This window comes from Salmo trutta, chromosome 28 (assembly GCF_901001165.1).
Source record: "Salmo trutta chromosome 28, fSalTru1.1, whole genome shotgun sequence".
NCBI classification, from domain to species: Eukaryota; Metazoa; Chordata; class Actinopteri; order Salmoniformes; family Salmonidae; genus Salmo; species Salmo trutta.
This window is the reverse complement of record NC_042984.1, coordinates 11,184,142-11,207,808: the sequence shown is the minus strand read 5'-3', so window position 1 is coordinate 11,207,808 and position 23,667 is coordinate 11,184,142. Positions and strand designations below refer to the sequence as shown.

Genomic DNA, 23,667 nt, shown 5'->3' with positions numbered 1-23,667 from the left:
AAGGCACACTTGATTAGTTTGACCGGTGCGCCGGGAAAGCAGTGAGAACTGTTACCTGGCACACGCGGGATGAGCTACCATATATCAAGTGCATCTATAGTCCACACAGTATTACGTTGATCTTTTTTTAATAGTAATTTAAGTCAACATGATTAGGCAACTTCTCAGTTCAATTCAAGTTCAGACAGTTTAGTCTATAAAGACTAGAGTTGGCAAACAAATTTAAACAGGCTTTTGAAATGTAGGATATTTCATACAGAGCAGTTCAAGAGTCAAAGGAATCCAATATTTTGGCATGACATGCTTTTATGCTAATTACCTGCAACGCGGGTAGTAGCAGCCAACCAGAGAGCAGCATGCAAATGTTAAAGACAGGTGCGAGAGGGATATAAGGAAACCAAAATATTTTTAGAGATGAAGCCTACCTGTCACTGACATGCGCGTTAATCTAAAGACAGGGACTTTACAGATACAAAAAAAAGTTTCTCATTAATCTTATCAGACCTTTATTGTATTTGAACAACACTTTGAGATATTGTTTTCAGAGTGGAGCTTGTATCTGGAGAGTTTACCATTTTAATATGCGGCAATATTGAATTATTGGAATCATTTCTAGAATAAATTGTTCTTCGGTTGCCTACATTCTTCTGTGATAGTGAGGTAGAGAACTGCAATCCTGTCTATCTATACTATAGACGTTTGTAGAGATACATATAGTATGGATGTAGATCTAGTACAGTTGGAATCCAGTCTATGGGTTGGTAAGAAACGTTACCGGGCAGCCCTTACCGACTGGCACCTCAACTGGACTGAGCTCGATAAGAAGAACCGTGATAAGACCGGTGAGTCCCTTTTATAATTGTATCCATTACTTTCGTCGTGCATGGCATCTGTTGACCCCCTCTCTTTCTAATTGTAGATATTTCATTATATACATTACTGTTAAATACACTTTCATGTAGGCTCAGATAGGATTTACATAGGATTGTATCTTAGGTTGCCTAGTAATAACTGCATAACAATCTCATTCCCTCTTAGAATAAAGTAAATAAAAAGAAGACTTGACTAGCCTCATATGGTAATCATTCAATCACACTGGCATTACACAGCATGCATGTTGTTTTGAGTAGAGTGAATGTGTGCTATGTACCACTAATAGAAAGTCACCAAACCTGTCTTGGAGACAGCATGTAAGTGGAAACTGATGTAAATAGGCTACATGCTAGTGGTAAAATGTGAAGACTTATTTTAACAATTATTAAATGAAATTCTATCCATTCTGTAAAGTTAGTAGGCTAGTAAGTAGTGTGTGTTTCAGAGAAATTGGTATAAAAATACAAATTATTATAGCTACACTGTATTTCACTCATGAAGAATGTCCCTTTTCCTGTAAAGGTGAATAACAAGTTATACAGCACTAACATGAAACACTAGAAAAAACACACACACACACACACAATCCGATGTGCCCTTTAATTAATAGCCACATGAGCTCAATATAAGCAAATGATTTACCAGTTTGTGTGTGTGTGTGTGTGTGTGTGTGTAGCCTCGTTAACACCTTGCTATAACATGTGAGTTTGGTGAGCTGATCAATATGACCCAATCACTATCTGACCAATGTTTGTCGCATCTACACATTGTATTAAAAAGTGTCTCTTACGTGTCCACTGTGTCCGCATTGTGACCATATTAGATGGTTCCTCCCTGTATGCAATCTGTTGACTGATATCCAGACACAATGTTTGCCTGACTACCTCTGGAGGTGGTAAGGAAGATCTGATCACAATCAGATCACAATGTGTCTTTTAATCATCTACATCTGTCTAAAAATGTGAGCACAATCAGAATGTGGACAAGATCAGGACAAAGGACGCATGTTATCACCAGGTATAAGCAGGGCTTATGTAATACAAGTTTCAATGTCATACTGTGCCTGTGGGATCCTAGTTTCAGTACCAGTGTCGGAGGTTGTTGCTGTGGAGGAGGGGCATGTGGAGGTTCTGCCCCAGAGGTCAGTTTCTGAAGACACAGACAGAGACTTCACAGGTGAGTTATCTTACTGCCCCAAGGTCAGGCACACAGTCTCTGGTAACAGACGCAGCGAGAGATTTAGTTCTGGGAGCCGAGATTAGACACAACACAAAATCAAACAAAAGCAATTTCCTGGTGTCCTCCTCCCTCCCTCCCTGTGTCCTGTTCTGCAGTGTTCTATGTGAAGCGTAGCAGCAGCGGTAGTTCCTATGGGTTGCTATGGCGCCTGGGCAGGACCCAGTTCAGCTGTCCCAGCAGGGACCTCAGAGACCAGTGGATGACCCAGCTGAGGATTGCCCTCAAAACACACAGTAAGGAAAAACTTCACTTGTTCTGAGATAAGATGTCAATTACATTTAAATGTATTAATCCCCTTAGGGTCAAAAGGCAATGCAAGAACACATCCTCCAGTATTGTTTTTAGAATATTCTTTTTAAATCACAAAAGTATTGAAATTCTAACACACCCCACCCCATCTGTTGATTTCCATGGATCCACTCTGTCTCCACTCTTCTTTTGATATGCTATTTTGATCGGTCTATCCTCCTCTCCTCTCTCAGGCCCCTCTCGTCCTCACAGGTTGTTGGTGTTCATCAACCCGTTCGGAGGAAAGAAACAAGGGAGGCAGATCTATCACTCTCTAGTGGCCCCACTGTTTGAGCTGGCAGGGGTCAGCTCTCATGTTGTAGGTGAGACCCGTGTGAAACAATAGTGATGCAGAAAATCCTGTGACGTATAGAACTGGTAGTTAAGTTTGTTTTGGTGTTTGTCAGTTGCAGGCTAATTAACAAGGGCATTGTGTGGTGATATTGGCGTGACACGTGATTATGCTCATGATTACATGTTCTATTGCTATATAATAAGATGTTCTATTGCTATATAATAAGATGGTCTGTTGCTGTGTTATAACAGTCTATTGCTGTATTATAACATGGTCTATTGCTGTATAATAACATGGTATATTGCTGTATTTCTAATAGTAAAACAAATTCTGCTTTGTTTTTGTCATTCAGTGACAGAGCGGGCCAACCAGGCGAGAGACCACATACTGAAGAAAGACCTGACTGGTTTCGATGGGTACGTCAGACATTTCAATGTTGTTATGTTAACAGCAACGCTATGGCAGCCAATTACGAAATGCTACCCTATTCACCCCTTTTGATGAGGCCTCTGGTCAAAAGTAGTAAGGCCCATAGGACTCTGTTCAAAAGAAGTGCAAGAACACTTCTTATACACTTATAGGGAGTATTGAGTAGTGCACTCCATTTCAGGTTTAGCCTGGGATTGGGTTTCACCACATCACTGTTTGTTTATGTTTGTCCCTACCTCAGTGTGGTATGTGTGGGCGGGGATGGAATGTTCAGTGAGCTGCTGCACGGTGTGATTGGCCGAACACAGCAGGAGGCGGGGCTATCGGAGCATGACCCCTCCCTACAGTCATGTGACCTTCACATTGGCATCATTCCTGCAGGTGAGAGACATCATCGATAAAGAATTAAATGCATTTGGTTGATCTCAGAAGTCCTTCCGCAAAGAAAGTGAACGTTCCATGATGTTCTCTTCGTGCCCTTCTGAAATTTTAAGAAGGAGGGAGGAGACAAGGAATCGAGAAAAGACTTAAAGATTTTTCCTGACTATATAGTTGCATCTGATATGAGACTGTGTGTTCTCTCCTCAGGCTCCACAGACTGCGTGTGTTTTGCTACTGTGGGAGTCAACGACCCAGTGACCTCTGCTCTGCACATTATCATTGGTGAGATATGATCATAAATTAAAAACACATTTAATAACAAATAATACATTTTAGATTACATTGTACTTGACTTTGTTATTTGGTGTAGCTTAAAATCATGTTTAGCCAATATCTTCAGCCACTGAGGAAGCAGGTAGCCTAGCGGTTAAGCATTGAGCCAGTAACCGGGAGGTTGCAGGTTCGAATCCCTGAGCAGACTAGTTGAAAAATCTATCGATGTGCCCATAAGCAAGGCACTTAACCTTAATTGCTCCTGTTACTAGCTCTGCATAAGAGTGTCTGCTAAAATGTGGAAAGCTTCACTTTACAGGAGCCATAAGCAGCAACTTTAGTCATAAGCAGCATCATTATTTCACAAGGGCAGAATTGTCAATGTCAATTGTCAATGATCTAAATCATGATCTACCTTGTCCTCCACATTCCGACAACCCATTGCAGGAGACTCTCAGCCACTGGACGTGTGTTCTGTCCACCACCGCTCGTCTCTGGTGCGTTACTCTGTGTCTCTGGTAGGATACGGGTTCTATGGAGACGTGCTGGCTGAAAGTGAGAGACACCGCTGGATGGGGCCTTTCAGATATGACTATTCAGGTATGCAACGAAAAATTCAAGCAATAATAGACGAGAAGGTGTGCATTATTGTGATTATTGGCATAATGTGATGCAGTCACTATGTATGAGGCGATGCTGAGTACCATCAGCTTCACATGGTCTAATATTGCAGACATACAGTACCAGTCAAAAGTTTGGACACACCTACTCATTCAAGGGTTTTTCTTATTGTTTTTTATTACTATATTTACTATATTGTAGAATAATAGTGAAGACATCAAAACTATGAAATAACACATATGGAATCAAAGGACTTCATGGCTACGGACGTGAGTGCTACAGGTCTGTAGTCATTTAGGCAGGTTGCCTTTGTGTTCTTGGGAACAGGGGCTATGGTGGTCTGCTTGAAACATGTTGGTATTACAGACTCAATCAGGGACATGTTGAAAATGTCAGTGAAGACACCTGCTAGTTGGAAATGACAGTCCCACTAAGCGCAAACCAGATGGGATGGCGTATAGCTGCAGAATGCTGTGGTAGCCATGCTGGTTACATGTGTCTTGAATTGTAAATAAATCACTGGCAGTGTCACCAGCAAAGCACCCCCACACCATCACACCTCCTCCTCCATGCTTCACGGTGGGAACCACACATGCGGAGATCATTCATTCACCTACTCTGCATCTCACAAAGACACGGCGGTTGGAACCAAAAATCAAAAATTTGGATTTATCAAATCAGAGTTTATTTATCACGTGCGCCGAATACAACAGGTGTAGTAGACCTTATAATGAAATGCTTACTTACAGGCTCTAACCAATAGTGCAAAAAAGGTATTAGGTGAACAATAGGTAAGTAAAGAAATAAAAACAACAGTAAAAAGACAGTGAAAAACAGTAGTGAGGCTATGTACGAGGCTACATACAGACACCGGTTAGTCAGGCTGATTGAGGTAGTATGTACATGTAGATATGGTTAAAGTGACTATGCATATATGATGGACAGAGAGTAGCAGTAGCATAAAAGAGGGGGTGGTGGGTGGCGGGACACAATGCAGATAGCCCGGTTAGCCAATGTGCGGGAGCACTGGTTGGTCGGGCCAGTTGAGGTAGTATGTACATATGTACATGAATGTATAGTTAAAGTGACTATGCATATATGATAAACAGAGAGTAGCAGCAGCGTAAAAGAGGGGTTGGGGGGGCACACAATGCAAATAGTCCGGGAAGCCATTTGATTACCTGTTCAGGAGTCTTATGGCTTGGGGGTAAAAACTGTTGAGAAGCCTTTTTGTCCTAGACTTGGCACTCCGGTACCACTTGCGATGTGGTAGTAGAGAGAACAGTCTGACTGGGGTGGCTGGGGTCTTTGTCAATTTTTAGGGCCTTCCTCTGACACCGCCTGGTGTAGAGGTCCTGGATGGCAGGCAGCTTTGCCCCAGTGATGTACTGGGCCGTACGCACTACCCTCTGTAGTGCCTTGCGGTCGGAGGCCGAGCAATTGCCGTACCAAGCAGTGATGCAACCAGTCAGGATTCTCTCGATGTTGCAGCTGTAGAATCTTTTGAGGATCTCAAGACCCAAGCCAAATCTTTTTAGTTTCCTGAGGGGGAATAGGCTTTGTCGTGCCCTCTTCACGACTGTCTTGGTGTGTTTGGACCGTTCTAGTTTGTTGTTGATGTGGACACCAAGGAACTTGAAGCTCTCAACCTGCTCCACTACAGCCCCGTTGATGAGAATGGGGGCGTGCTCAGTCCTCCTTTTCCTGTAGTCCACAATCATCTTCTTAGTCTTGGTTACGTTGAGGGATAGGTTGTTATTCTGGCACCACCCGGCCAGGTCTCTGACCTCCTCCCTATAGGCTGTCTCGTCGTTGTCGGTGATCAGGCCTACCACTGTTGTGTCGTCTGCAAACTTAATGATGGTGTTGGAGTCGTGCCTGGCCATGCAGTCATGGGTGAACAGGGAGTACAGGAGGGGACTGAGCACGCACCCCTGGGGGGCTCCTGTGTTGAGGATCAGAGTGGCAGATGTGTTGCTACCTACCCTCACCGCCTGGGGGCGGCCTGTCAGGAAGTCCAGGATCCAGTTGCAGAGGGAGGTGTTTAGTCCCAGGATCCTTAGCTTAGTGAATCAACTCATCCCAAACCACCAAGATGCTCTCATGCATGCCTCAATGTTGCTTGCCTCGAAGCGAGCATAGAAGTGATTTAGGTCCTCTGGTAGGCTTGTGTCACTGGGCAGCTCGCGGCTGTGCTTCCCTTTGTAGTCTGTAATGGTTTGCAGGCCCTGCCACATAAGACAAGTGTCGGAGCCGGTGTAGTATGATTCAATCTTAGCCCTGTATTGACGTTTTGCCTGTTTGATGGTTCGTCGCAGGGCATAGCAGGATTTCTTATAAGCTTCCATGTTAGAGTCCCGCACCTTGAAAGCAGCAGCTCTACCCTTTAGCTCAATGCAAATGTTGCCTGTAATCCATGGCTTCTGGTTGGGGTATGGAAATAAGTATTTGACCCCTCTGCAAAACATGACTTAGTACTTGGTGGCAAAACCCTTGTTGGCAATCACAGAGGTCAGACGTTTCTTGTAGTTGGCCACCAGGTTTGCACACATCTCAGGAGTGATTTTGTCCCACTGTTCTTTGCAGATCTTCCCCAAGTCATTAAGGTTTCGAGGCTGACGTTTGGCAACTCGAACCTTCAGCTCCCTCCACAGATTTTCTATGGGATTAAGGTCTGGAGACTGGCTAGGCCACTCCAGGACCTTAATGTGCTTCTTCTTGAGCCACTCCTTTGTTGCCTTGGCCGTGTGTTTTGGGTCATTGTCATGCTGGAATACCCATCCACGACCCATTTTCATTGCCCTGGCTGAGGGAAGGAGGTTCTCACCCAAGATTTGACGGTACGTTGCCCCGTCCATCGTCCCTTTGATGCGGTGAAGTTGTCCTGTCCCCTCAGCAGAAAAACACCCCCAAAGCATAATGTTTCCACCTCCATGTTTGACAGTGGAGTTGGTGTTCTTGGGGTCATAGGCAGCATTCCTCCTCCTCCAAACACGGCGAGTTGAGTTGATGTCAAAGAGCTCCATTTTGGTCTCATCTGACCACAACACTTTCACCAGCTGTCCTCTGAATCATTCAGATGTTCATTGGCAAATTTCAGACGGGCATGTATATGTATTCTTGAGCAGGGGGACCTTGCGGGCGCTGCAGGATTTCAGTCCTTCACGGCGTAGTGTGTTACCAATTGTTTTCTTGGTGACTATGGTCTCAGCTGCCTTGAGATCATTGACAAGATCCTCCCATGTATTTCTGGGCTGATTCCTCACCGTTCTCATGATCAATGCAACTCCACGAGGTGAGATCTTGCATGGAGCCCCAGGCCGAGGGATATTGACAGTTCTTTTGTGTTTCTTCCATTTGCGAATAATCGCACCAAATGTTGTCACCTTCTCACCAAGCTGCTTGGCGATGGTTTTGTAGCCCATTCCAGCCTTGTGTAGGTCTACAATCTTGTCCCTGACATCCTTGGAGAGCTCTTTGGTCTTGGCCATGGTGGAGAGTTTGGAATCTGATTGATTGATTGCTTCTGTGGACAGGTGTCTTTTTTATAGGTAGCAAGCTGCGGTTAGGAGCACTCCCTTTAAGAGTGTGCTCCTAATCTCAGCTCGTTACCTGTATAAAAGACACCTGGGAGCCAGAAATCTTTCTGATTGAGAGGGGGTCAAATACTTATTTCCCTCATTAAAATCAAATCAATTTACAACATTTCTAACATGCGTTTTTCTGGATATTTCTGTTGTTATTCTGTCTCTCACTGTTCAAATAAACCTACCATTAAAATTATAGACTGATCCTTTCTTTGTCAGTGGGCAAACGTACAAAATCAGCAGGGGATCAAATACTTTCCCCCCCACTGTACGTACAGTCAATGTGGGGACGACGTCCACAATGCACTTATTGATAAAGCCAGTGACTGATGTGGTGTACTCCTCAATGCCATCGGAAGAATCCCGGAACATGTTCCAGTCTGTGATAGCAAAACAGTCCTGTAGTTTAGCATCTGCTTCATCTGACCACTTTTCTATAGACCGAGTCACTGGTGCTTCCTGCTTTAATTTTTGCTTGTAAGCAGGATTCAGGAGGATAGAGTTGTGGTCGGATTTTTCCAAATGGAGAGCGAGGAAGAGTTCTGTACACGTCTCTGTGTGCGGAGTACAGGTGATCTAGAATGTTTTCCGCTCTGGTTGCACATTTAACATGTTGATAGAAATTTGGTAGAACTGATTTAAGTTTCCCTACGTTAAAGTCTCCGGCCACTAGGAGCGCCGCCTCTGGGTGAGTGGTTTCCTGTATGCTTATTTCCTTATACAGCTGACTTAGTGCGGTCTTAGTGCCAGCATCTGTCTGTGGTGGTAAATAAACAGCCATGAAAGTACAGCTGAAAACTCTCTAGGCAAGTAGTGTGGCCTGCAATTTATCACAATATACTCTACCTCAGGCGAGCAAAATCTAGAGACTTTCATAGATTTCGTGCACCAGCTGTTGTTTACAAATATGCACAGTCCGCCCCCCCCCCCTCGTCTTACTGGAGTGTGCTGTTCTATCTAGCCGGTGCAGCGTATGTCCCGCTAGCTGAATATCCATGTCGTCATTCAGCCACGATTCCGTGAAACATAGGATATTTGTAAGTCGCTCTGGATAAGAGCGTCTGCTAAATGACTTAAATGTAAAAAATGTAAATGTACAGTTTTTGATGTCCCGTTAGTATGATATTTGTGATTGTACCTCGTCTAATTTATTATCCAATGATTGCACGTTGGCGAGTAATATTGACGGTAACGGCAGCTTTCCCACTCGCCTTCTGCGGGTCCTCACGAGGCATCCCGATCTGTGTCCTCTGTACCTGCGTTTCTTCCTCTTGCAAATAATGGGGATGTTGGCCTTGTCGGGTGTTTGTAGAATGTCCTGTACTTCCTGCTTGTTGAAGAAAAAATCTTAAACTAATCCGAGGTGAGTGATCGCTGTCCTGATATCCAGAAGCTCTTTTTTGCCGTAAGATACGGTGGCAGAAACTTTATGTACAAAATAAGTTACAAATAACGCAAAATAAAAACACATAACAGCCGAATTGGTTGGGCGCCCGTAAAACTGCTGCCATTTCTTCCGGCGCCATTTTTATATATCAGACCAAAGGACAGATTTCCACCGGTCTAATGTCCATTGCTCGTGTTTCTTGGCCCGAGCAAGTCTCGTCTTCTTATTTGTGTCCTTTAGTAGTGGTTTCTTTGCAGCAATTCAACCACAATGGTTTTTGCAACTGCACTTGAAGAAACTTTCAAAGTTCTTGAAATTTTCCGGATTAAGACATGAAGGTCAGTCAAAGTAATGATGGACTATAGTTTTCAACCAAGATCTCAGCGATCACTGCCTCATTGCCTGCATCCGTAATGGGTCAGCGGTCAAACGACCTCCACTCATCACTGTCAAACACTCCCTGAAACATTTCAGCGAGCAAGCCTTTCTAATCGACCTGGCCCGGGTATCCTGGAAGGATATTGACCTCATCCCGTCAGTAGAGGATGCCTGGTTATTTTTTTTAAAATGCTTTCCTCACCATCTTAAATAAGCATGCCCCATTCAAGAAATGTAGAACCAGGAACAGATATAGCCCTTGGTTCTCTCCAGACCTGACTGCCCTTAACCAACACAAAAAAATCTTGTGGCGTTCTGCATTAGCAACAGCCCCGTGATATGCAACTTTTCAGGGAAGTTAGAAACCAATATACACAGGCAGTTAGAAAAGCCAAGGCTAGCTTTTTCAAGCAGAAATGTGCTTCCTGCAACACAAACTCAAAAAAGTTCTGGGACACTGTAAAGTCCATGGAGAATAAGAACACCTCCTCCCAGCTGCCCACTGCACTGAGGATAGGAGAAACTGTCACCTCCGATAAATTCACTATAATTGAGAATTTCAATAAGCATTTTCTACGGCTGGCCATGCTTTCCACCTGGCTATCCCTACCGCGGTCTACAGCACTGCACCCCCCACAGCTACTCGCCCAAGCCTTCCCCATTTCTCCTTCTCCTGATGTTCTGAAAGAGCTGCAAAATCTGGACCCCTACAAATCAGCCAGGCTAGAAAATCTGGACCCTTTCTAAAATTATCTGCCGAAATTGTTGCAACCCCTATTACTAGCCTGTTCAAACTCTCTTTCGTGTCGTCTGAGATTCCAAAAGATTGGAAAGCAGCTGCTGCCATCCCCCTCTTCAAAGGAGGGGACACTCTTGACCCAACCTGCTACAGACCTATATCTATCCTACCCTGCCTTTCTAAGGTCTTCGAAAGCCAAGTCAACAAACAAATTACCGACCATTTCGAATCCCACCGCACCTTCTCCGCTATGTAATCTGGTTTCAGAGCTGGTCACGGGTGCACCTCAGCCACGCTCAAGATCCTAAACGATATCGTAACCGCCATCGGTAAGAAACAATACTGTGCTGCCGTATTCATTGACCTGGCCAAGGCTTTCGACTCTGTCAATCACCACATCCTCATCGGCAGACTCAATAGACTTGGTTTCTCAAATGATTGCCTCGCCTGGTTCACCAACTACTTCTCTGATAGAGTTCAATGTGTCAAATCGGATGGCCTGTTGTCCGGGCCTCTGGTAGTCTCTATGGGGTGCCACAGGGTTCCATTCTTGGGCCAACTCTTTTCTCTGTGTACATCAATGATGTCGCTCTTGCTGCTGGTGAGTCTCTGATCCACCTCTATGCAGACGACACCATTCTGTATACTTCTGGCCCTTCTTTGGAAACTGTGTTAACAACCCTCCAGACGAGCTTCAATGCCATACAACTCTCCTTCCGTGGCCTACAACTGCTCTTAAATACAAGTAAAACTAAATGCATGCTCTTCAACCGATCGCTGCCCGCACCTGCACGCCCGGCCAGCATCACTACTCTGGATGGTTCTTACTTAGAATATGTGGACAACTACAAATACCTAGGTGTCTGGTTAGACTGTAAGCTCTCCTTCCAGACTCACATCAAACATCTCCAATCCAAAGTTAAATCTAGAATTGGCTTCCTATTTCGCAACAAGCATCCTTCACTCATGCTGCCAAACATACCCTCGTAAAACTGACCACCCTACCAATCCTCGACTTCGGCAATGTCATTTACAAAATAGCCTCCAATACCCTACTCAATAAACTGGATGCAGTCTATCACAGTGCCATCCGTTTTGTCACCAAAGCCCCATATACTACCCACCACTGCGACCTGTACGCTCTCGTTGGCTGGCCCTCGCTTCATACTCGTCACCAAACCCACTGGCTCCAGGTCATCTACAAGACCCTGCTAGGTAAAGTCCCCCCTTATCTCAGCTCACTGGTCACCATAGCAGCACCCAACTGTAGCACGCGCTCCAGCAGGTATATCTCTTTGGTCACCCCCAAAGCCAATTCCTCCTTTGGCCGTCTCTCCTTCCAGTTCTCTGACTGGAACGAACTACAAAAATCTCTGAAACTGGAAACACATCTCGCTCACTAGCTTTAAGCACCAGCTGTCAGAGCAGCTCACAGATCACTGCACCTGTACATAGCCCATCTATAATTTAGCCCAAACAACTACCTCTTCCCCTACTGTATTTATTTATTTTGCTCCTTTGCACCCAATTATTTATATTTCTACTTTGCACTACAAATCTAACATTCCAGTGTTTTACTTGCTATATTGTATTTATTTTGCCACCATGGCCTTTTTTGCCTTTACTTCCCTTATCTCACCTCATTTGCTCACATTGTATATAGACTTATTTTTCTACTGTATTATTGACTGTATGTTTGTTTTACTCCATGTGTAACTCTGTGTTGTTGTATGTGTCGAACTGCTTTATCTTGCCCAGGTCACAATTGTAAATGAGAACTTGTTCTCAACTTGCCTACCTGGTTAAATAGAGGTGAAATAAATAAAGAAAGAAAATAAAGAAATACATTTGAGCTGTTCTTGCCATAATATGGACTTGGTCTTTTACCAAATAGGGCTATCTTCTGTATACCACCCCTACCTTGTCACAGCACAACTGATTGGCTCAAATGCATTAAGAAGGAAAGATATTCCACAAATTCACTTTTAACAAGGCACACCTGTTAATTGAAATTCATTACAGGTGACTACCTCATGAAGCTGGTTTAATTTATTATAATTTTTTTAATTGAACTAGGCAAGTCAGTTAAGAACAAATTTTTATTTACAATGACGGCCTACGCCGGCCAAACCCGGACGACGCTGGGCCCTATGGGACTCCCAATCCCGGCCAGATGTGATACAGCCTGGTTGAGAGAATGCCAAGAGTATACAAAGCTGAGCATCTCAAATATATATATATATTTTATTTGTTAATCAGTTTTTTGGTTACTACATGATTCCATATTTGTTATTTCATAGTTTTGATGTCTTCACTAGTAAAAATAAAGAAAAACCCTGGAATGAGTTGGTGTCCAAACTTTTGACTAGTACTGTATATCATAGATGAGGCCTCTCAGATATGACTACTCAGGTATACTGTATATGAAATGCCTCATGGCCTAAAGCAGAGGCTATTGCATTATTACTCCAATATTTCTTAAACACCATCTGCTAGACCAAGGTGAAGGTCAGAGGATAACGCTAGAATTAGAAATGACAATACAGCTAATTTAATTTAGAAATGAGAATACAACTAATTTAATAGGATGGCCACAATGTATGATATCTATATATTTATATTTACAATGCATTCAGAAAGTTCAGACCTTCCCTTTTCAACATTTTGTTACATTACAGCCTTATTCTAAAATTGATTAAATTATATATTTTTCCTCATCAATCTACACACAATACTCCTAATGACAAAGTGAAAACAGGTTTTTAGAAATTTAGAAAAATCAGAAATACCTTATTTACATAAGTATTCTGACCCTTTGCTATGAGACTCAAAATTGAGCTCAGGTGCATCCTGTTTCCATTGAGATGTTTCTACCACTTGATTGGAGTCCACCTGTGGTAAATTCAATTGATTGGACATGATTTGGAAAGGCACACACCAGTGCATGTCAGAGCAAAAACCAAGCCATGTGGTTGAAGGAATTGTCCGCAGAGCTCCAAGACAGGATTGTCTTGGAGATGGGAGAAATTTCCAGAAGAACAACCATCTCTGCAGCACTCCGCCAATCAGGCCTTTAGGGTAGAGTGGCCAAACGGAAGCCACTCCTCAGTAAAAGGCACATGACAGCCCGCTTGGAGTTTGCCAAAAGGCACCTAAAGGACTCGTGACCATGAGAAACAAGTTTCTCTGTTCTGATGAAACCAAGATATAACTCTTTAGCCTGAATGCCAAGCATCACTTCTGGAGGAAACCTGGTACCACCCCTACGGTGAAGCATGGTGGTGGCAGCATCATGCTGTGGGGATGTTTTTCAGCGGCAGGGACTGGGAGACTAGTCAGGATCAAGGGAAATATGAACGGAACAAAGTACGGAGAGATCCTTGATGAAAACCTGCTCCAACTGCTCAGGACCTCAGACTGGGGAGAAGGTTATCCTTCCAACAGGACAGCAAACCTAAGAACACAGCCAAGACAACGCAGGAATGGCTTTGTGACAAGTCTCTGAATGTCCTTGAGTGGCCCAGACAGAGCCTGGACTTGAACTTGATCGAACATCTCTGGAGAGACCTGAAAATAGCTGTGCAGCGACGCTCCCCATCCAACCTGACAGAGTTTGAGAGAATCTGCAGAGAAAAATGGGAGAAACTCCCCAAATACAGGTGTGCCAAGATTGCAGCGTCATACCCTAGAAGACTTGTAATCATTGCCAAAGGTGCTTCAACAAAGTACTGATTAAAGGGTCTGAATACTTATGTAAATGTGATATTGAAGTTTTTCTTTTTACTTTGTCATTATGAGGGATTATGTGTAGATCGATGAGGGAAAAAACCGATTTAATCCATTTTAGAATAAGGCTGTAACGTAACAAAATGTGGAAAAAGTCAGCGGTTCTGAATATTTTCCGAATGCACTGTATATATACAGTACCAGTCAAAAGTTTGGACAAACCTACTCACTCCAGGGTTTAAAAAAAATAATATTTTCTACATTGTAGAAGAATAGTGAAGACATCAAAGCTATGAAATAACACATATGGAATCATGTAGTAGCTTCATGAGGTAGTCACCTGGAATGCATTTCAATTAACAGGTGTGCCTTGTTAAAAGTGAATTTGTGGAATTAATTTTCTTCTTAATGCGTTTGAGCCAATCAGTTGTGTTGTGACATGGTAGGAGTGGTATACAGAAGATAGCCCTATTTGGTAAAAGACCAAATCCTAATTATGGCAAAAACAGCTCAAATAAGCAAAGAGAAACAAGCCCATCATTACTTCAAGACATGAAGGTCAGTCAATCCTGAAAGAACTTTGAAAGTTTCTTCAAGTGCATTCGCAAAAACCATCAAGCTCTATGATGAAACTGGCTCTCATGAGGACCGCCAGAGAAAAGGAAGACCCAGAGTTACCTCTGCTGCAGAGGATAAGTTCATTAGTTACCAGCCTCAGAAATTGCAGCCCAAATAAATCCTTCAGAGTTCAAGTAACAGACACATCTCAACATCAACTGTTCAGAGGAGACTGTGTGAATCAGGCCTTCATGGTCGAATTGCTACAAAGAAACCACTACTAAAGGACACCAATAAGAAGAAGAGACGTGCTTGGGCCAAGAAACACGAGCAATGGACATTAGACCGGTGGAAATCTGTCCTTTGGTCTGATGAGTCCAAATTTTAGATTTTTGGTTACAATCGCCTTGTCTTTGTGAGACGCAGAGTAGGTGAACGGATGATCTCTGCCAGTGTGGTTCCCACCGTGAAGCATGGAGGAGGTGGTGTGATGGTGTGGGGGTGCTTTGCTGGTGACACTGTTGGTGATTTATTTAGAATTCAAGGCTCAATTAACCAACATGGCAACCACAGCATTCTGCAACAATACACCATCCCATCTGGTTTGCACTTAGTGGGACTATCATTTGTTTTTCAACAGCTTAATGACCCAACACACCTCCAGGCTGTGTAAGCGCTATTTGACCAAGAAGGAGAGTCATGGAGTGCTGCATCAGATGACCCGACCTCAACCCAATTGAGATGGTTTGGGATGAGTTGGACCGTAGATTGAAGGAAAAGCAGCCAACAAGTGGTCAGCATATGTGGGAACTCCTTCAAGACTGTTGGAAAAGCATTTCAGGTGAAGCTGGTTGAGAGAATGCCAAAAGTGTGCAAAGCCATCATCAAGGCATAGGTTGGCTACTTTGAGGAATCTCAAATCTAAAATCTATTTTGAATTCTTTAACACTTTTTTGGTTACTACATGATTCCATGTGTTATTTCATAGTTTTGATGTCTTCACTATTATTTTACAATGTAGAAAATCCTCATCTTTACTTGTTACAGAGAGGAACTAATATATACGTACTAGCAGATGCTCCTCTAAAAAAATAGTACAAATAAAGAAAACCCTTGAATGAGTAGGTCTATCCAAACTTTTGACTGGTACTGTATATATCTACATATATATCTACAGATCTGTGAAAAAGTATTTGCCCCCTCTCAGTCATCCAGGTTCTGACTGAGGCTGAAAAGCATCCCCATCACACTACCACCACCACAATGCTTGACCGTTGGTATAAGGTTCTTACTGTGGAATGCAGTGTTTGGTTTTCGCCAGGCATAATGGGATCCATGTAATCCAAAAAGTTATACTTTTGACTCATCTGTCCATAGAACATTCTTCCAGGAGTCTTGATGATCACCCAGGTGCTTTTTGGCAAACTTGAGTCAACTTTTTGGACGAGATTGGTTTTTGCCAGACATAATGGAAACCAACACTGCATTCCACAGTAAGAACCTCATACCAATGGTCAGCATGGTAGTATGATGGTGTGGGGAGGCTTTGCTGCCTCAGTCAGGACCTGGATGACTTGCCTTAACGGGGGGGGGGGGGGGGGGGGACGTTGTGTGTCACTCACTACATATCACAAGCTCTAAGAAACAAATCATGTCTATAATGACAACATGCATCATGACAGAACATTCAAATATAGTGTTGCGTACCAGTTAAAGAGTGAGAGGTAGTGAGGATGGAGTTTCTCTGTGTTTACAGTATGAGTCAAAGCCATACAGATGTAGGATCTTAATTTGTACACCCTGTTGCAGGAGAACTTTAAACTTGTACCTTCTGAAGTTTGTAATTTCCACTTTGACATTTCATGATTTGATTTTCCATTCTGAAAAATGTATCAACCCCTACAAAAATGTCAATGAAGTATAATCCACATAATAATTCACATTTCCTGCTGCTGCAGGATTATTTTGGCTCAAAGCATGATTATACATCTGTAGGATGGTTGCTAACCCTCTGCCGCCCTCTCTTCCCCCAGGTGCTATGGTGTACCTGAGTAACAGGAGCTATGCAGGCCTAGTTCAGTACCTACCAGCAGACCCCCAGCTCTCCAACCCCAGGGACAACACACGCTGCCTCTCTGGGTAGCAACTAACTATATTTCTCAGAGAATTAAAAACATTCACTCACTGCCTGGTACACAGACCCAAAACAAGGCTTACCCAGGGAAGAAAAGGAGGATGGTCCTCCTCTTTCCTTGTTACAGAGAGATACTAATACATACGTACTAGCACATGCTCCTCTAAATGTTGTGATTGACAGTGTGTGTTCTTAACCACATAATGATAAGTTTAGCATTAACAACTCACTGAAGCTAACAGAGGGACTTCTGATACCACTACCTGTCTCAAATGTAAGGTCCTGATAGGAACAGTTGCCCTAGATATCATCACCTCAACTGTTCCATGGGGAGAAAGTGTTCTGGCTACTTTACGTCATCAGAAGGCTATAGTGACATGACCTCAATTCCCCCTGGGGAAGAACCTCAGCCTCAGTCACTTCCTCCTGCAACAGAGACCCAGGTGTCGGGTGTACTCCTGTACCTTAAGGAGGGCGGATTCCATGCCAACCTAGGGCAACCTGATCTGGACGAAAGGAGAGACAGCACCCCCTGGTCTGTGAAAGCAGACTGTAGCCTACCTGGGTGAAAGAAAGGAAAGGAACTGGTAGAATCTACATATAAAAGGACGCTGGTATCTTTGAAAGACTGTACCGGTCTTTAGTCAGTGATAGATAGCCAGCCCAAGGGTCTGTGAGGGAGGGTAAGATGACGATACACATATGAATGGAATGCCTGGCTATTAGGAACAGGTGCTGTTGTTACATCACTAGAATGTATCAGTATGTTATACCCATGTCACGTGTAAAAAAAGAGCAATCGTTGGTAATGTGCGTGTGTGCGGTGTTCCAGGTGCAGTGTGTGTTCTAAGAGCACAGAGAGACTGTTCCCCCACTCTCCAGATGCTAGTTCCAACTACATCTCCCACTTCAGTCAGTTCAGCAGCGACTCAGAGGGTAAGTCTATAAAAACACGCAGTCTAGGCAAAAGTCTACACAGACTCTACAGTCTACACACATCCTATGTAACGCAATTCCAACCACGCTTGGGTGATGAGTAACTTTGCCTGATACTGGAAGACTTATGTTAGCTCCTAGAGTTAATGCCTGGGCTTTAGCTCAGTGGGCTAACTATTGTGGCATGCAGGAGAGCAGGACTCGAACCCTGGTCGGTCACAGAACTTCCTCTGCTCTCTCTGCCTCGTGCTGCAGGTGATTGGCTGAGTGTAGAGGGCCGGTTCAAGGCTGTGTCCCTCACCTGTATGTCCAGCTCCTGTCCTCGCAGTCCCCTGGGGCTGTCCCCCTCAGCACACCTGGCCGATGGGACAGGTGACCTCATCATTGTACGGGACACACACCCCCTAGGGTTCCTCACCTTCCTACACAGACACACCAGCACACAGGACCAGGTAACTCTAACCCAGTGCCAGGTAACTCTAACCCAGTGCCAGGTAACTCTAACCCAGTGCCAGGTAACTCTAACCCAGTGCCAGGTAACTCTAACCCGGTGCCAGGTAACTAACCCAGTGCCAGGTAACTCTAACCTGGTGCCAGGTCATTTTAATCCTAACCAACCTGAACCTAGTACTATGTAGGTACAACCTCCACAGGTACTGTAGCCTGGATAATAGGCCAAATTCTGAAGCCATATTGCTTGTTAGATCGCTATCGTACCATGTGGACTGGCATGCCACGTTCCAAGTATAACAGTATGGAAATATCTGTGGTCTGAGAAAGACATAGGAACAATTGCTGATGGAGTAACATCTAGCTGCAGCACTAAAAGGCCTAAAAGAAACATCTTGTGATGAAAGGAAGAAGTTGCTGCTGTATTTGATTGACAGTTTTTCGATAGTCACTTAATGCATCTTCCCTTCTAAGTTTGACCTGCCCTTCGTGGATGTCCACCGCGTGAAGGCAGTACGTTTCTCTCTCCCGCCCGGAGAAAAGGAGGATGAGGATGAAGAGGAGACAGTAAATGGTGGAGGGATGGCGGAAGAGGGAGAGAGAACAAGCCGGAGCGGTTCCCAACATCACCTGGTAGAAAGAGGAGAGAAGAGATGGATGGCGAACGACAGGAGGAAGAAAGACTTGTTGTGTGGCCTGTGCTGCAGTAAGCCTCCTTCAGTGTCTGTGTGGAACTGTGACGGAGAAATACTTCCTCACACTGAGATCCTCTGCAGGTAAGAGACATCTTATCACATGATGGAAATCAATACTTACCTGATAGAGTTTCAGTGTACATTTAGTGCTCTGCTTCAGGCCCAACCTGAAGCCTCTAGTAATCTTTTTATACTACTGAGCTGAGCCAAGCTGTACTGCTTTAGCCTGGTTACACATTCACCATCATTGCTGAAATCGTGCTGGAAAGGAGAAATAAAATATTTCATCCAGCACAGGAGTTAGAGTTAGCATGATAGTATGACGTGTCAATGCTGCGTTTTCCTACCCTGTCCTCATCTGCCTTGTTGCCCTGTCCCTCCATTCTTCCCTCCCTCCCTCCCTCCATTCTTCCCTCCCTCCCAGGGTTCATGGTCAGCTGGTGCGTTTGTATGCCCGGGGCATGGAGGACGGATCAGCCACGCCCACCAGGAAGTGAACCATGTTAGGGTCCATTCACACTACTGACTGAGGGAGGCCGTGGTAGGGTCCGTTCACACTACTGACTGAGGGAGGCCGTGGTAGGGTCCGTTCACACTACTGACTGAGGGAGGCCGTGGTAGGGTCCATTCACACTACTGACTGAGGGAGGCCGCGGTGGGGTCCGTTCACACTACTGACTGAGGGAGGCCGTGGTGGGGTCCGTTCACACTACTGACTGAGGGAGGCCGTGGTAGGGTCCATTCACACTACTGACTGAGGGAGGCCGTGGTGGGGTCCGTTCACACTACTGACTGAGGGAGGCCGTGGTAGGGTCCATTCACACTACTGACTGAGGGAGGCCGTGGTAGGGTCCATTCACACTACTGACTGAGGGAGGCCGTGGTAGGGTCCGTTCACACTACTGACTGAGGGAGGCCGTGGTAGGGTCCGTTCACACTACTGACTGAGGGAGGCCGTGGTAGGGTCCGTTCACACTACTGACTGAGGGAGGCCGTGGTAGGGTCCGTTCACACTACTGACTGAGGGAGGCCGTGGTAGGGTCCGTTCACACTACTGACTGAGGGAGGCCGTGGTAGGGTCCGTTCACACTACTGACTGAGGGAGGCCGTGGTAGGGTCCGTTCACACTACTGACTGAGGGAGGCCGTGGTAGGGTCCGTTCACACTACTGACTGAGGGAGGCCGTGGTAGGGTCCGTTCACACTACTGACTGAGGGAGGCCGTGGTAGGGTCCGTTCACACTACTTCCAGAGAAAAATAATGCCAGAAAATAAAACATGATTCTGATCAATAATTCTGCCAGCTAGGACCAATGAAATGGCTTTCTCTCTGGTGTAGTTTTTTATAGAGTGAACGGAGCCTTAATGTGACACTGAGATGTATCACAACTGAAGAAGGCTGTATTACTGTATGACCCCCATGTAGGCTCAATGACAACATATCAGTTAGTGGGATGTCTGACCTGTGACTATCAACAGAATAACCAACAGAGCCTTACATTTGACATACCTGATGAAATGGCTACTGTAACTAACAGTAGGGGCAACATATCAGTTAGTGGGACAATGGTCATGAATGATGTCTAACTTTGGAAGTAGGTGTGACTGAACATAACAACACAATACCCAAAAGAGCCTTCCATTTCACTTCATCTGCTTTCTCTCGTAACTAAATCATTCCTGAATATTTTGACAAGTCTTTAGATGGAAGTTTGAGGTAATTCAAGGAATGTACACTGAGTGTTCAAAACATTAAGAACACCTGCACTTTTCATGACAGATGAATCCAGGTGAAATCTATGATCCCTTATTGATGTCACTTGTTAAATCCACTTAAAATCAGTGTAGATGAAGGGGAGGAGACCGTTTTAAAGAAGGACTTTTAAGCCTCGAGACAATTGAGACATGGATTGTGTGTGTGCCATCCAGAGGGTGAATGGGCAAGACAAAATATGTAAGTGCCTTTGAACGGGATATGATGGTAGATCCCAGACGCACCGGTTTGTGTAAAGAACTGCAACGCTGCTGGGTTTTTCACGCAGTTTCCCGAGTGTATAAAGAATGGTCCACCACCCAAAGGACATCCAGCCAACTTGACACAACTGTGGGAAGCATTGGAATCAACATGGGCCAGCATCCCTGTGGAACGCTTTAGCCACCGAGTCCATGCCCTGACAAATTAAGGCTGTTCTGAGGGAAACAGGGGGGGGTGCAACTCAATATTAGGAAGATGTTCTTAATGGGTTTTTTTACACCCAATATATCATATTTTCTACAAACAATGATACTGCTTGATATGACTTGATGCCAGTAGCTTATGGTATTTTTGCCTGTAAATGTGTATGTTTATTTCAGCTACTGATTTGCATTTATGAAAATGTTGCACATAATAAACAGACACCTTATTATTATGCAGAATTTTGAGCTTACACATCATTTATTGTTTGACATAACTGACGTTTACTCCCAGAGAGCAAGAGACACACTTATCTCGTGAGTATAGAAGAGTAGGACAAACCTGTTGTTCTTGAACATTGAGACCATTCTCAAACTCTTCTCAAAACCACAGTGACAGAGTTGATCCAAGCATACATTGCAATTTTATGAAATCAGCTATTGTCATTGGGCACATTTGTTTTGCGTCGCCCATTGTACATTTTAGACGATTCCATTTGTCCTGGGGACATTTTCACCCACCCGGGGAACCAGGCAATGTAAAACGAGTGCACCCAATGTATACAGTGACACATGTTTGGTCTTTCATTCATTCTGCTTCCTCCGGCCCTCCCAGCAGTAACGGTCTGTGAGCTATGGAGTGACAGCAGGCTCAGAACTGGGACATATACCTGGAGGGAGAGAAACAGGAAACATCAGTCAACAGCCAGTCTAGCAGAGCAACTTAAATTAGGCCCAGACCAGACCAGGCCAGGACTGAGTGATACACAGGAATGTGCTGATGTAGATGGAAATATAATTAGTCAGGTTGAGAAAGTTTATCATGTTTTGGAGGTTTTTAGTTTTTAGATCCCAATAGGATAATTTATTTTGTAAGTCAGTGATTTTCACAAGCTTAGATTTAAGAACATAGTAAAGAGCTTCTTACCTTACCTTACCTCCTCCCTTCAGGGTGCTCAATGCTTTCTAGACGACAGCTTCACAGGAATTTACATCGTCAATCAAACAATCAAAGAGTGAAGTCAATAAATGATCATGATTTATTTTGTCACAATCAATCTGGATAGCCATGCTGTAATCAAACATGAATCAAGTTCAGAAGAGTTGTTCATAATACTGATTTGTCGCCTGGTGGTTCAGATCGGTTTGTGTTTTAACCAAGTCCACTGTGTTCGTTGTCATGCCAAACACGTGCCCAAATGGCACGTTGGCTACGGCACATACAGTACAGTATGATACCATGCCAAGTCAAATAGGAGAGACGAGGGAACATCAGGATTGTGAGAAATGCAGAATATAACGTTTTCTTTCATGCAGTATGAGTTAAATAAGCATCTCGAAGGAGTCGAGAGTAGCAAACACAAGGGAACTTTCACACAGTATAATTGGTGTGTGTTTCTTGTGTCATGCACTGTGGGGGTTGACCCACTTGTATGTTCCCTCGTAGCGGAATCCCACCCTCCTCACGAGCTCATCCGCTTCATTTGGTCCACGACTGAGGAACAGGGACAGATAGAGGGTGGAGGAGGAACAACAGGGACAGATAGAGGGTGGATGAACAGATAGAGGGTGGAGGAGGAACAGGGACAGATGGAGGGTGGAGGAACAACAGGGAGGAACAGGGACAGATGGAGGGTGGAGGAACAACAGAGACAGATAGAGGGTGGAGGAGGAACAACAGGGACAGATAGAGGGTGGAGGAACAGATAGAGGGTGGAGGAGGAACAGGGACAGATGGAGGGTGGAGGAACAACAGGGAGGAACAGGGACAGATGGAGGGTGGAGGAACAACAGAGACAGATAGAGGGTGGAGGAGGAACAACAGGGACAGATAGAGGGTGGAGGAACAGGGGCAGATAGAGGGTGGAGGAACAAAAGGGACAGAGAGGGTGGAGGAGGAACAGGGACAGATAGAGGGCGGAGGAGGAACAGGGACAGATAGAGGGTGGAGGAACAGGAACATGAACAGAGAGGGTGGAGGAACAGGAACATGAACAGATAGAGGGTGGAGGAACAGGAACATGAACAGATAGAGGGTGGAGGAGGAACAGGGACAGAGAGGGTGGAGGAGGAACAGGGACAGAGAGGGTGGAGGAGGAACAGGGACAGATAGAGGGTGGAGGAGGAACAGGGACAGATAGAGGGTGGAGGAGGAACAGGGACAGATAGAGGGTGGAGGAGGAACAGGGACAGATAGAGGGTGGAGGAACAACAGGGACAGATAGAGGGTGGAGGAACAACAAGGACAGATAGAGGGAGGAACAACAGGGACAGATAGAGGGTGGAGGAACAACAGGGACAGATAGAGGGAGGAACAACAGGGACAGATAGAGGGTGGAGGAACAGGAACATGAACAGAGAGGGTGGAGGAACAGGAACATGAACAGATAGAGGGTGGAGGAACAGGAACATGAACAGATAGAGGGTGGAGGAACAGATAGAGGGTGGAGGAGGAACAGGGACAGATGGAGGGTGGAGGAACAACAGGGAGGAACAGGGACAGA

The 23,667-nt window shown here is 44.7% G+C and overlaps 2 protein-coding genes across 8 annotated transcripts in view; one reads left to right on the top strand and one right to left on the bottom strand.

The window, feature by feature from the left end:
• The first annotated feature begins 394 nt into the window (after nt 1–394).
• LOC115165467 (ceramide kinase-like) lies at nt 395–20,255 on the top strand. Its single transcript, XM_029718601.1, has 13 exons — nt 395–842; nt 1,951–2,049; nt 2,208–2,345; nt 2,595–2,723; nt 3,048–3,111; nt 3,366–3,505; nt 3,713–3,787; nt 4,226–4,378; nt 16,808–16,913; nt 17,741–17,844; nt 18,100–18,296; nt 18,769–19,070; nt 19,414–20,255. Exons 1-13 carry the CDS (start codon nt 719–721, stop codon nt 19,484–19,486), a joined length of 1,704 nt encoding a protein of 567 aa, XP_029574461.1. The 5' UTR covers nt 395–718; the 3' UTR covers nt 19,487–20,255.
• Nucleotides 20,256–21,393: 1,138 nt separating this feature from the next.
• Nucleotides 21,394–23,667, bottom strand: part of LOC115165465 (glucose-6-phosphate 1-dehydrogenase-like) — a 23,533-nt gene continuing 21,259 nt past the window's right edge. For 4 of the 7 annotated variants that reach the window (XM_029718599.1, XM_029718596.1, XM_029718597.1 and 1 more), the window contains one exon: nt 21,394–22,658. In XM_029718599.1, coding sequence (XP_029574459.1) covers nt 22,568–22,658 — 91 coding nt within the window. In that variant the 3' untranslated portion in view covers nt 21,394–22,567. The remainder of the gene's footprint in view (nt 22,659–23,667) is intronic. The other 3 variants (XR_003870175.1, XM_029718598.1, XR_003870176.1) reach the window with 3 other exon arrangements.